This window comes from Pelecanus crispus, chromosome 1 (genome assembly GCF_030463565.1).
Source record: "Pelecanus crispus isolate bPelCri1 chromosome 1, bPelCri1.pri, whole genome shotgun sequence".
Classification (NCBI taxonomy): domain Eukaryota; kingdom Metazoa; phylum Chordata; class Aves; order Pelecaniformes; family Pelecanidae; genus Pelecanus; species Pelecanus crispus.
In genome coordinates this window covers 99,167,849-99,180,636 of record NC_134643.1, presented here as the reverse complement: position 1 = coordinate 99,180,636, position 12,788 = coordinate 99,167,849, and the positions used below count along the sequence as shown (strand labels likewise).

The window sequence follows — 12,788 nt, the reverse complement described above, 5'->3', positions numbered from 1 at the left end:
TTGTTTAGTTGTTTGGTTTTTAAAGTTTCAAGATTTTAGGAAACGTATGGATGTTTATTCAACTAGCGATCAACCTTACCCTAGCTTGGTATACATTGCAAAAAAGCACCTGCAGAGAGAAGCCTCAAAATGAAGGCGAGTTCAGCGTCAGAGGAAAATTATCTCAGAGCAGCAGGCACCTAGGAGTCCTCAGAGAGACATGAGAGGCTCCTATGGGCACTGCCCCTATCCTTCCTCTTCAGGAAAGGAAGGAGAGAAAACGGTCCCCGCATGCACTGGGCATGTACATGGAAGAGAAAACTGTTCACATTGAGGTAAAGGGCTGAGAGGGAGTTGCTTGGAGTACAGAGCTGAAGACAGGAGCAGAGACATAAAAGAAAACAGAGGCATGACTGTAGCAAAGCAGGAGGGAGGAGAAGGCATCCCTGATGTTTGCCAGCCTCCTGCTGTTCCCTCTCCTGGTGAGTTGTGGCTTCCCCCTCCGGGAAGCAGTTCTTTCTCTTTCTACCCGCCTCCAAGAGCTGCTTTTCTTTTCTGCTTTCAATTTCTGAAATGCAGTTCTTTTCCTAACTGCAAGTTTGTAGGTCTTAACTCCTTCCATTCCCCTTCATTTTTCTTTTTTTTTTTTTTTTTTTAAGAGGTTTGGCAACTATGAAAAATTGTGCAAGTAGGTGCCAAGGAAAAAGAGAATGCAAACAGAAACAATGCTATTCATGTTCTGACAGTGCTAGCAAATACACCTCTATGAACAAGAGCTATGTAGCTTAAGGATAACGCCAACAAAGCAAAACAGAATGTACAAATGGACGTATCTCATGCAGGCATTGCAGAATATGGTGTAACACAAGGGACACAAATATCATTATTCACATTTTTCAGAAACAAAAGCAGAGATGAAGAGATTCAAGCAATGTTAACCCATGAGCAGCTGAACCAGACAGGAGAAGACAGGAGGCCTTTCTGGCCTGCAGTCCACAGTTCTATCTATATTGAACTGTCTTCCCCCGTTACCAGCTATATTTCTCTCAGCATAAACAAGTGTTTGTTACCTGCATCATCTGAGACATTGTGTCATTGCCATAGTAGTGCAAAGAACTGTTTCTGTCAGCAAAGTCGTACTTGAAGCCTGCCAGGTGAACTTCATGGCATATGTGAAATGCTAGTGTAATGGCAATTAGCCCCGTTGTTGGATGCTTGGGTTTCTAAAACGAAACACAAAGAGCACACAGACATAAATAACTGGCAGCATGACGGGAACAGCAAACCTAAGAACGAAGACAGCAGAAATCAGGCAGCCTGGCTCTTCTACAGACGTTTGGTTTTGTAGTTTGATCCCCTCGTGTCTCATAAGGAGTAAGGTACTGCCCGCAGGTTTTCCATGACCAGGGTGCCTGCCATGTTGGCCTTCCCTGGATTCTCCAGTTTCTAGTGAGGGCTGAGCCCATACTGTAGCCTCTCGCTCCACACAGACATCAGGAAGGTCTCCCCATCCCTCGGCTCAGCAACCTACTTTCCTGAAACTGGTCAGGGCTTCAATATATTGGAGACCATTTCACCCCATCGAATTTGACTGAATCAGCAGATGTGTTCAGAAGCTTCTAGATGATGGAGATCCAGACAAATAGAAAATGACATGCCTCAAATCTTCATAACACCAAACCAATAAAGCATGAATGCTACTGCTACATAGATTTGGCTGCATTTAAACTTTTTCAAAACAGGTAAATTCCAGAAAAACACGGCTTTAGACCCTTCCCCACTACTTCCGTTAGAAGAAACAAAACTGCAGATAAAATTGCTTATTTCTCCCTACAGGGAGATAGCTCAGAAGTAAATGCAATGTAAAATATCAAGAGCAGGTCATAAACAGGTTTTAACTGTGCAAAACAAAGAACACCTAACTGAAAATCAGCATTTCTTACAGAAGCATAGAACAACTCATTGCAACCATCTGTCCTATCTCGTGATGAAGTACATGACTGTTTTAGCAGCAGCATGGCTAAAATGATCTGGGGAAGTAAATGAGGCAAGGTTTGTAGAGAGAGGTGAACTCTTTCATTAGACCAACAGATGAAGCTGAGGGGAAAAAGTGCCCCTAGAAATGGGGCAAAACTTTCAGGCACTCATACCCTTCTCAGCTAAAGTAACAATTTTCTCAGAGACCAAATGAGTTACACACTTTTGGTAGCTGCAATCAAACCAAAAACTGAGCACAAAATCACGTGCTTTTTTGAACTCTTACCCAAGGCTTAGTTCATTTCCCTCTGAAATCGAAGCAGGCAAACTAGTACTGGACAACTCTGTGCAGAGAGAAGGCAGATGCACTCGATGATGCAGAAAAAGCTTTCTTTGTATCGTATGATAAAAGAACAAATCCCCAGAAAAAAGTTACTAACATAGTAACAGGTGGCCAAGAAGGCCAACAGCATCCTGGCTTGTATCAGGAATAGCGTGGCCAGCAGGAGCAGGGAGGTGATTGTTCCCCTGTACTCGGCGCTGGTGAGGCCGCACCTGGAATACTGTGTCCAGTTTTGGGCCCCTCAATACAAGAAAGACATTGAGGTGCTGGAGCGTGTTCAGAGACAGGCAACCAGGCTGGTGAAGGGTCTGGAGCACAGGCCTTATGAGGAGCGGCTGGGGGAACTGGGGCTGTTTAGTCGGGAGAAGAGGAGGCTGAGAGGAGACCTTATCGCTCTCTACAACTCCCTGAAAGGAGGTTGTAGTGAGGTGGGTGTTGGTCTCTTCTCCCAAGTAGTTAGCAATAGGACGAGAGGTAATGGGCTGAAGCTGCGCCAGGGGAGGTTTAGATTGGATATTAGGAAAAACTTCTTCACGGAAAGGGTAGTCAAGCATTGGAAGAGGCTGCCCAGAGAGGTGGTGGAGTCACCATCCCTGGAAGTGTTCAAAAAACGGGTAGATGTGGCACTTCAGGACATGGTTTAGTCTAGTCTACCCTTGACTGGTTTAGTGTGGACTTGGTAGTGTAGGTTAATGGTTGGACTGGATGATCTTAAAGGTCTTTTCCAACCTAAACGATTCTATGATTCTATAGCTCTGTAAGCCTAATTAAAGTCACAGAATTGAACTATCACCTTTTATGTAGAAGTTTTTTGTACCTTTATACAACTCTTGGAGTACTCCAGAAATAACATCAACTTAAAATGCACACTATTGCCCAGGACTCCTGCCAGTTAGCAAATTAACTTTCTGCCCTGAGGGCCCCGTATCATAAACTTAGTGGTGACTCTGTTGCAATGTCCATACTAAACAGGACCCCAAAATTATGGCAGGAATGCTACATGTCAGGATCAGTGCTATTTGGAAATACCAGGAATATCACACGTTGCAACTAGCTTTGTTTACCTTTGGCTATCATAAAGTTTACCTCAAAAGAATATACTAAAAAAACCCAACACTACTTTTAAAATGTATTATCACACTAGCACCCTAGAAATATCCAGATATCCTTGGCCTGTAATGAAATTTGTTCAGCCAGTCACATTTAATGGGAACAGACACAGCCCTGGAATGACTCTGCAACACTTTCTGACTTCAGTGCTGCTGAGACAGCACATCCGATTTTACAGTCGTTCTTCCCAGCTCTGCTACCACCATCACCGTTGCTAACAAAGAAACAGAAATGCTTGCTGGACTATGCACAAATGCGCCCACAAGGAACATGGGATTGGCTTCATGGAAAAGGCAGAGACAGCAGGGAAAGCAACAGCGGTCTTCGGCGTCTCCTGCAGGCAGAGGGGGTTGAAGCACAGGACAGCGAAGGCAGCACCAGCCCTCCCCAGGGACGGGCTGCGGGACAGAGGGCTCCAAAGTGGGTCCTGCAAAAGGCCGCCCTGCCAGCGGAAACCCCTGAGGCACGACCTGCAGCTCATCCGAGCTGTGCCAGAGCGACTGCAGACGTGCAGGCTCCCAGCCATGGCCCACCCCTGAGATGGGAGGAAAAGTGAGGAAAAGCACGCCTGAGCTCGACCATTGGTGCTGCCGGGGACGAGGGGCTGCAAAACCCCTGGGATGGAGCAAGGGGGATTTGGAGGTGGCAGAAAGGGGTTCCAAGTGCAGCCGCGCTCTGCCCCAGCTCTGGGCAGGCATACCTGGCGAGCAGGAGAGGAGCAGAGGGCATGCACGCTACCCAAAGTGACTGGTGGGTCTCTGCCTCCGTACCAGCTCCAGGACACCACGCACATCTCTTTGGCCCACTGACAGTGCTGGCCCTACTTTTACTCACGCTCAGAGGGGAGCACAGGAAGAGACAGGAGGGATTTCTGGAGCCACAGATGTTCTGTGGCCCTTTAGGAGATAGTTAGGCGCCCGACTACTTACTACGCTGCTTTCTTCCCACCCTCGGCTGAAGAACTGAAACGCCACGAAGCCCCAGCAAGCACGCAGCCAAACTGGGTATTCCAGTTTGAGAGTTAGTAAGGGAGGAAGAAGCCACTAGTAGGCTCAAAAAAAAAGAAATAAATTTTAAAAAGAGAAAAGGAACAAAAAAAGGCATAAAAACTCCCCAAAGCAAAAAACCCTCAACTCCCTCAAATATTAGAAAGATTAAACCAGAAAAAAGTTGTGGTAGATACTCCACAGTGACAGCCCATCAAACATTTCCACACGTGTCAGTTGGCTGATCCCAATGAAGCAGCTCAGCGCAACGACGTGACCCCAGGGAACCGTATTTGTGCTGAACAGCACGTGGTCAGTCCTGACTGTGCAAGGGAGGTCTCCAGCTTGAAGCCTTACCTTTCATCAGAAACATTCTTCAGTCATAAACTGACAGTTAAAATGTATTTTTATGTCCAAATTGTCGGTTAACTCATTACAATGCTTGGCATCACATCAGTAAGCACAAGAATGCTGCTAGACATATGTCATTAGCGTGGGGCTGGAATATCCTGTATGCTCCCTAGTCCCTACCCGCCCCCAGCAGCGTGAAATTGCAGCAGTGTTAGAATTACTAAGTTGTTGGGTTTTTGGGGGGTTTTGTTTGATTGGTGTGGGGGTTTTTTGGTGTTTCCTTCTTGGTGAGGAGTTTTGTTGGGGTTTTTTCGGTTTGTGGTTTTGTGGTTTGGTGGGGTTTTGGGGGGTTTTGGTTTGTTTTTTTTTTTAAGAAAAACTATAAAACACCCTTCATTTAATAATTCAAGACTCCTTAATATTTCTAGAGGCTCTTTGGATCTGCTATGTTCCAATGCCTGTCTGCTTTTCCCAATTTTGTAGGAGGCGTTACGTCTGTCTGCAAAAGTGGTCTCATTTAATACTAATTATAGAACCCATAAAAAGAGATTGTTGGCATACAAGGCTACCCACTTTCTGGATTCCATTTTCCCATCTTTTTTGAGGACCATCTAAATGCAAACTAATGCAATATGAACCTAAAAAATGTTCTAACATAGTCCACTATAATAAACAGATAATTACCTCTGAGTACACATTTGGTTGCACAAAACTAAAAGGCACAGAAGAAAAAAGCCTACCTCCTTTTTGGGAAACCTTGTTGGGAAACGAAGCCATTCATAAGCCGTTTTTCTGGTGATGCTGGGATCAAGAATCCTGATTTGACTAGATTTGTATATCATGTTCAGAGCTGGTTTCTTCCAAAAGCCTTTAGCACTCTGTAACAGGCAAGCAAATACACATTTTTAACGACTATAAACAGTTCATTTTGGTTTTGTAGCAGCTCTAACCAAAGTAAAATCCAAGGGCAGGAGGTTGAGGAAGAAGAAGAGGAGCGCTGACCCTCCCAAAGCTCAACAAAACCATGTGCCAAATCGTGCTCCTGCAACAGGATAACCCACTGCAGCAGCAGAGGCTGGGGCCGGCTGGCTGGAAAACAGCTTTGCAGAAAGGTCCCTGATGGACAACGCACACCAGCAGCGTGCCCTGGAGGCAGTAAATACTCAGTGTGTGCTTGGCCACATTAATAAGAGCAGAGAGAACAGGCAGACAGAAGTTATCATTCTTAAGGACTTTGTACTGTGCCCTTCTGCGGTCTCACAAATGCTGTTTTGGGCTCCCCCCTGTGCAAGAGAGAGTGTCAAACTGGGGCAAGCTCAGCAGAAGGCCACTAAAATGGCCAAGGGGCCGGAGTGCACAGCAAACAAGAAGGTTCTGAGGAGGCTGGGTTTCTTCAGCCCGTGTTCAACTATCTGGTAGGGATTTACAAAAAGAGACAGGATCAGACTGTTCTCGGAGGTGCACAGTGAAAGGATGAAGAGAAATTCTTTCCTGTGAGGGTGGTGCAGTACTGAAACAGACATTGTAGAAATATCCCTGGAAATACTCAAAACTTACCTGGATGATGCCCCAAGAACCTGGTATGGCTTTGAACCTGGCCCTGCTCTCTTTCAACAGGGTTTTGGACTAAAGACCTCCAGAGAGAGGTCCCTTCCAACATTATTCTGCAATTCCACCAAGTGCACAGGATAAAATAATCTGGGAAATGGCTGGAGCATGCATGTCAGAATACAGAACAGTGCTAGGAAGAGGATAAAAAGGTATTTCCAAGAGGAAAACTGCTTTGGGGTGAGGAACTGATCAAATATGTGGGCAAGAAAGAGGACAGAAGCATTTATGGGGAAGGGATATTGAGCAGACTGGCTGGGAGAACCAGTGCTCCCCCCAGCTAGTAGGACTAAGGTTAAAAGCAAGACAGATATTTCACGGGAGGAGTGTAGCAAGCTGAGCCAAAGTGCATGAATAATTAAACTCACTATTTTCTGACCACCTAGTATCTCCCACAGCCACTTCAAGTCACGTGGTTTGAAAACGATGAGAACAACAGTCGTATTAGGGTCATAGTGGATCGGATCTGAGAAGATGGATTCTGGGTAAGAAAGGCGGAAAGTCGTCCTCCTCCCAACATCCTCTTCGTACCCTATAACAGGGCCATTATTCATTCTGCAGAGGACAGAGACACAGAGATGGCAATGACTACCCCACCCATGTCCTTACCGTGCAGTGGCTGGCACACACATTAGTCTGCAGGACAGACAGCGTGTCCAGGTACAGGAGCGTTTAGTGGCCCAGCATTTACTTATCACATTACATGGTAGATGAGCAATTACCAGGTGCACTCATCCTCTAACTCAGAGGGATCAAGCACATACGGGAACTGGGCCAAGGTGGTTTAGAATACAATCACACAATTGCTTGTCGCGTGTCACTCGAGCAGAAGGCTGCCTGATTTGGCTCAAACACAGAAACTGGAGAAGGCCAAAGAGAATATCTGGCTTGGAGAATTACCCATTGCTCCATTCACGCTACTAGATGATCCGAGTCATACAGGAGGCAATTCAAGAATGTTTTAATACTCTTCACTGTCTACAGCATACAGGAACAGGGATTATGACTGTGTACCTGATGCTGATACGTCTTTATGTTTGCCTTTGTTTGGGTTTTTTTTGGGTGTTAGGGGTTTTTTCCTTTTTTTTTTTCTTTTTTTAAAATATTACTTGCACAGCTGCCACTGTTTTGGGATATAACAGTTTAATAAGCAGTGAGCAGGTGGGTCAGGTCTCTGCTCTGAGGTGTTAGAGGGGCTGTGTTTAAGTCTCCATCTTGCAGGTTTTGCTTGGTGGGCATGTTGCATATTCTTCGGATAATTCAGGCAGTCTCTATATGCCCCATTCCTGCCAATGTGACTGACTGCTCAGAATAGGAGGCACGCTGCTTAGGAGCAAATGTTTGCACAACAAGGTATGCAGACAAGGGAATATTTCAAAGCTTTATCAGAAGTCGTCATTAAATACAGAATGCAAACACCATCTCTTTGTTCATTCACAGTAAACAAATGTGTACTATATTTCTGAAACAGTTTTTAATTTAGAGCTGTTTTTAAATGTGACACAAGTCTACACAAAGGTTTCCATTTTAAGAAGAGTAGACAGACCTACAAGGCACCCAAATACTTGAAATAGCTTAAAAATAATCCATGGAGCTTCCTTGCATCATTATACTACAGCAAAAATGAGTGCAAGGTGGGGTTTTTTTGTAAAACACAAAGTTGTCAGGCAAGTAAAGTTTCCTAAGAATGGGGATATTATCTGGATCACTTTCTATAATTTCAAGTTTCTAAGAGGAGCTACAACTGAAGAATTGCATTTCTACCTTATCAGTATGTTTTCAAATGCATGTCAAACTCCAGGCTTTGTATACAACTTTTTACAGCAGTGCTTGAAGACTGAAACACTATTACTAAAACGAGCATTAGGATTGATGGCAAACTAACAAAAACGAGATTTTGTTCAATGTTCAACACAATGTTGAAGCAGACAAACTGAAATGGCAGCTCAGAGGTTTTAGTGAAAGAGGGTTCAGGCACACTATCTGACAGGGCACCTACAGGCAGAAGGGCTGTTTAATCAGTTACCATCTCAGTTCCTGCAAAGGAGAAACTGATTTATCTTTTTCTTCAGGTGGAGAAAATTCTGTTATAATGAGCCAAATAGTCCATTTTCAGTTTACTTGGCATTTGAGCTTCCTCCAGCCCTTGTCTGTTTGTCTCTGAGCCCGTCCCCAGTTTCTCTAGTCCAGATGCCTCTTCTTCAGACCCCAGCATCCTCTGGTAGGTCGAGGCATCTCATAAACTTCCAATCTGAACTAACATGCTTGAGAAAAAAGGGCAGACATCAACATCATCCTCCAGCTGACGCATGCCTTGAGATGGACTTCCCAGCAGAAGCATGACGCTGAACCCACTCTGAGCAATGCACATAGCAGCACAGGGGTAAGACAGGCGTGGTGTGGAAGGTAAGAGGGCTGCCGGGGATGCTGGCTCACAGTGTGCGAGGGGCACATGCGGGGCTCCAGGCTGTCACATGCTTGGACCCATCCCTGATGGCAGCATCTTGCACGCGTGTGTCTGTACACGAGGCAGACTGACCACCCAGTGATCCTTCCTCCCCTGTATCAATCAGTCTGTGTAATAAAACACTGATCCATTTTTTCCTAAAATTTTTTAAATGAAGGCTGTGGCAGAATAAGTAAAACAGGAAGTTTTATACATTTTCATTTGCATAACAACTGAACTCCAAAGCGACTGACTGACAGCAAAAGTTTGTTAATTCTTTGCAGGTACACAAAATGAAAAGGAGATACGTTTTACCTTATTATCACGTCATATGAGTCAATTTTCTCCCCTAATGTCTTGTTTCGAAGTACTCCTCCATTACCAACCACAACACACCGTCGACAGGCAACACTGTGGAAGAAACAGAACTTTTAACATGCACGACTTCCCATGCTCCATATTGTTATTAATTATATATTTGCATTTAGCTGGCTTATTTACTAACTGAGGTCCTGTATCTTTTACGCTCCTTGGCCCCTACAGAGCAGTCTCAATCCTGTATCACACTCTAAAGCTGCTTTCAAAAAATGCAGCTGCATTATTTCAGGAACTGCCAAAGTCAGGAAATGGCTTCTCTCATGCAAAAGTGTTTTTATACATGTCCTTTTTCTAGTGGTTTGCTGCTTAAGATCATCTAACCAGTTGGTGATATGGGTGCCATTAGAAAAATTATATTCCGCAATGCTTCAAACTTGTCCCAGTCTGGGGGTATACCAACCAGGATAGAGTATGTCCAGAAAAACTAATTCAAATTAAGGTGCTTCTGCAATATTGTACAACTCCACAACTCTAGAGATCTTCAACGTAAGCTGAAGCAGCAAGATTTATGGTCACAATTTACTTTACAGGCCTCTGAATTCTACATGTGAAAAACCTTAGCCCAGTGACACATGTGATAGCTCTTCAAATGAATATAATCATGTTGCTTTTTCTCCCTCTCTTAGAAAGTGCTGTCTAAACAAACGTGATGAAGCACATGCTGTCATGACTTAACAAGAAGGATACTCTTGATTAAAAGTTGCATTCTCGTATGACTAGATTCAAATTAGACAGCATTACTAAGTATATAAAACAGTGAGCTACAAATTAGCTCTTATACTACATCCAATCAAAATAGTAATTCCTTTTGAATTTAGAATATATTCAGAGTTAAAAAGCACCCAAAAAAGGTGTTATGCAAATGCTAAACTTATGAAAGTAAATTCTAATGATAAGATTTTCCAAGTTATCCCAGGTTTTCTAAGTGTATCTTTTGCTCTCTACTGTCCTATTTCAATGCTAGTAAAATGTGTGCTTTGCTAAAGAAAAAAAAAAAAAAAAAAGAAGCAAAAAAAAAAAGCACACAGACAGGCTTTGCTGGTTTTCTACTCAAGAAATTTTGCCTCTTTAGGGAAGGTTTACATCCAATGCATAAGACTGCAAACGCCTCCTTACAGAACAAGCATATCCTTTTTTGTGTAAAAATGCCTCTTTATTTATAGCAAAAGCTGTTCAACCGGGCTGCAGCAGGAACAATAGCAAAATAAAAATGTTGGTATTTTCTTCAGACACCAACAGGCTCACAGCTTACTGAGGATGAGCCACCTCCCAACACCCCACTCCCACGGTTCTTCAAATACGAAAAAGGCTCTATACCATTTCTTACTGTAGGAGACCCCAGGACTGTGTCCCAAAGAATACTATAATCTGTATTAAATGCTCAGTGTGGCACTTTATGCAGACATTAACATCTTTCTCCTCAGATAGTCCAACCTGTTTTTTCAGCTGAGTATTACTCAACATCAATGAAAACAGCCTGTTCCAGCCGAGACTGACTGACATCTCAATGTACAAAGCAGTTCCCTGTATTTCCTAAAGAACTGTTAACACATTTATGCTGTACTGCATGTGGGCTAGGGAAAAGAAACTGGGCCTCAAAGCTGAAAACTTGAAGCTTACAGAAAAGGTGAAATGAGAATAAACGCCAGCTGTAAAAAGCACTGTATTTCAAAGGAAATGCTAGGATGGCACCTTCTCACCTGCTGCTCTAGGGCCACATCTGCAGAGAAAGTTGCCTTTTAAAATGTTTTTTTAGAGATATATGTATAAATAATTTTTTTAAAAAAAGTGCTGCTAAACACAGCTCTCAGGGTGGGGTGACACGGGAAAATCTGGCACACCTCCCTCTAGTGTTTCCTGCACAGCTTAGTAGAAACCAAGCATTCATAAAAAGATTTCCAGCTAATGCCACAAGTCCATGTGACTCAGTACCTCAGAAATCAGAGGGGTGAAAACCTGTTACACCATCCTGTCCTCAGTATGCCCATTCCCTCTACACCCACAAAACCCTTCCCCCTTTACTCCAGGACAGCTTCAGCCCATTCATTTTCAAATTTGTTTTTCAATCTAGTTTGAAGATATCCTGAGAAAGCAGGCTGATGAACATATGCCTCTTGCAAAGTTTACAATGGGAGGAAGGGAGCAGAAGTTACCCTTTTCCTGAATTACACTTTGTTACTTGCAAAGTGTATGATACCATAGAGCTCAAAGCAAGATCCTGGGCTACAGAGAAGCAGTAGCGAGGAGAAACAGGAAGGAAAAAGGGAAACTGGCCAAAAAACATGATCAGAAAGTGATGAAGGTAGAATGACGGAGAGGGAGAAAAAGCGCAGAATTAGCATATGGCTGTATGACATTTTCCTGTCATTTACAGCATGCCTCTGTAAATCACTGAAAGTCTCAATAATCTCAAACCTCTGAATTCAGTGTCACCAAAAGTTACATGGCTGCAGCTTGGTAACTGAGGTACAAACCTCATCACCACAATGCAAATCCTAAACTGCTGCTCATCCTCAGTCTCCTGGTGGTACCTCCTGGCTAGAGCATCCAACCCTGATGCTTGGTGGACACCCTGTTTTGGCAGTGACTGACACACCATGCATGAACTCATCTTCAGGTCTCAATAAAAAGCCAGAAAAATTGCTCCTAATCTTGCTGAATATTTTCTTTTATACTCTCTGACTATTTGCTGTGAATTCACAAAACTGATGTCAGCTCCATTACAAGTGATTTGTATTATTCTGACCATGATAAGCAGCCAAAAAGTTACTTTGAGGAGGCACTGCTTGTTCTGCCCCTTGTAGATGAACTTTAAGTGATTCCTTATTACATACCTTCCAATTTTTGGCAGAGGCTATCATTTAAGAAGCTTCTTCGCTATGTCAATCCCTAGCTATTGAAATAATGCCTTCCACCCTGGTATAAAACTGAAGGGCTCTTTGATTTCTCCTCTCACCACTGTGCAGTTGTCATATAGCAGGACACACTCAGGGCAGGGAGGGTAAAATAAAACATGATTTTTAGAGTTGGACAACTGAGGTTCACCCAGCTACAGAAGGTGGGTACCTGCTCTCAAGTCAAATCCGAACTCTCCTCTTACTGACGGATGCAGACCAGATCTTGTTCATGGCTAAGAGCTGACTGATACTACTTGGATGGAAAATGGAGTGAAATTTGAGATTTGATTAAGCTTTCAAACTCCAGTGTCCTTAATAACACGCATACTCAAAAATAAAGTTATCAGCTGCCTTCAAATGACCAATAAAGCATCTAACCTTGGTATGTGAACTTTTGAAATGGATGAAATCAGCAAGCTGATCAAATACACCTGATGAATTGTACATGAATACATTCATAAACACAGTCAAACAAATTAGAAAGACCAGCTTTTAATCTCTGTCAAGCTCAGGAAGTCGAAGCAGGCCAACTCAAACAGGAAGTCTGGCACAAATGAGCTATTTCTGAATTGTCTCCTCCCCTTACCCTTGCCCACCCCAGTATTCAAGTGTCTCTGGTCACCACCATATGTTTAAGTCCAGAGCAGCACAGATTACACTGATAACGATAAGCAAGGAGGGAAATGGTTTATGCTAGAGTAAAAAACCAGAAC

The 12,788-nt window shown here is 43.5% G+C and overlaps 1 protein-coding gene across 6 annotated transcripts in view; it reads right to left on the bottom strand.

The window, feature by feature from the left end:
- The window catches only part of ST3GAL6 (ST3 beta-galactoside alpha-2,3-sialyltransferase 6), a 50,433-nt gene that overhangs the window by 2,435 nt on the left and 35,210 nt on the right, over window positions 1–12,788 (bottom strand). For all 6 annotated transcript variants that reach the window (XM_075714538.1, XM_075714533.1, XM_075714551.1 and 3 more), the window contains 4 exons: window positions 9,116–9,211; window positions 6,723–6,909; window positions 5,487–5,624; window positions 1,050–1,202 (listed from right to left, as the gene is read on the bottom strand). In XM_075714538.1, coding sequence (XP_075570653.1) covers window positions 1,050–1,202; window positions 5,487–5,624; window positions 6,723–6,909; window positions 9,116–9,211 — 574 coding nt within the window. The remainder of the gene's footprint in view (window positions 1–1,049; window positions 1,203–5,486; window positions 5,625–6,722; window positions 6,910–9,115; window positions 9,212–12,788) is intronic.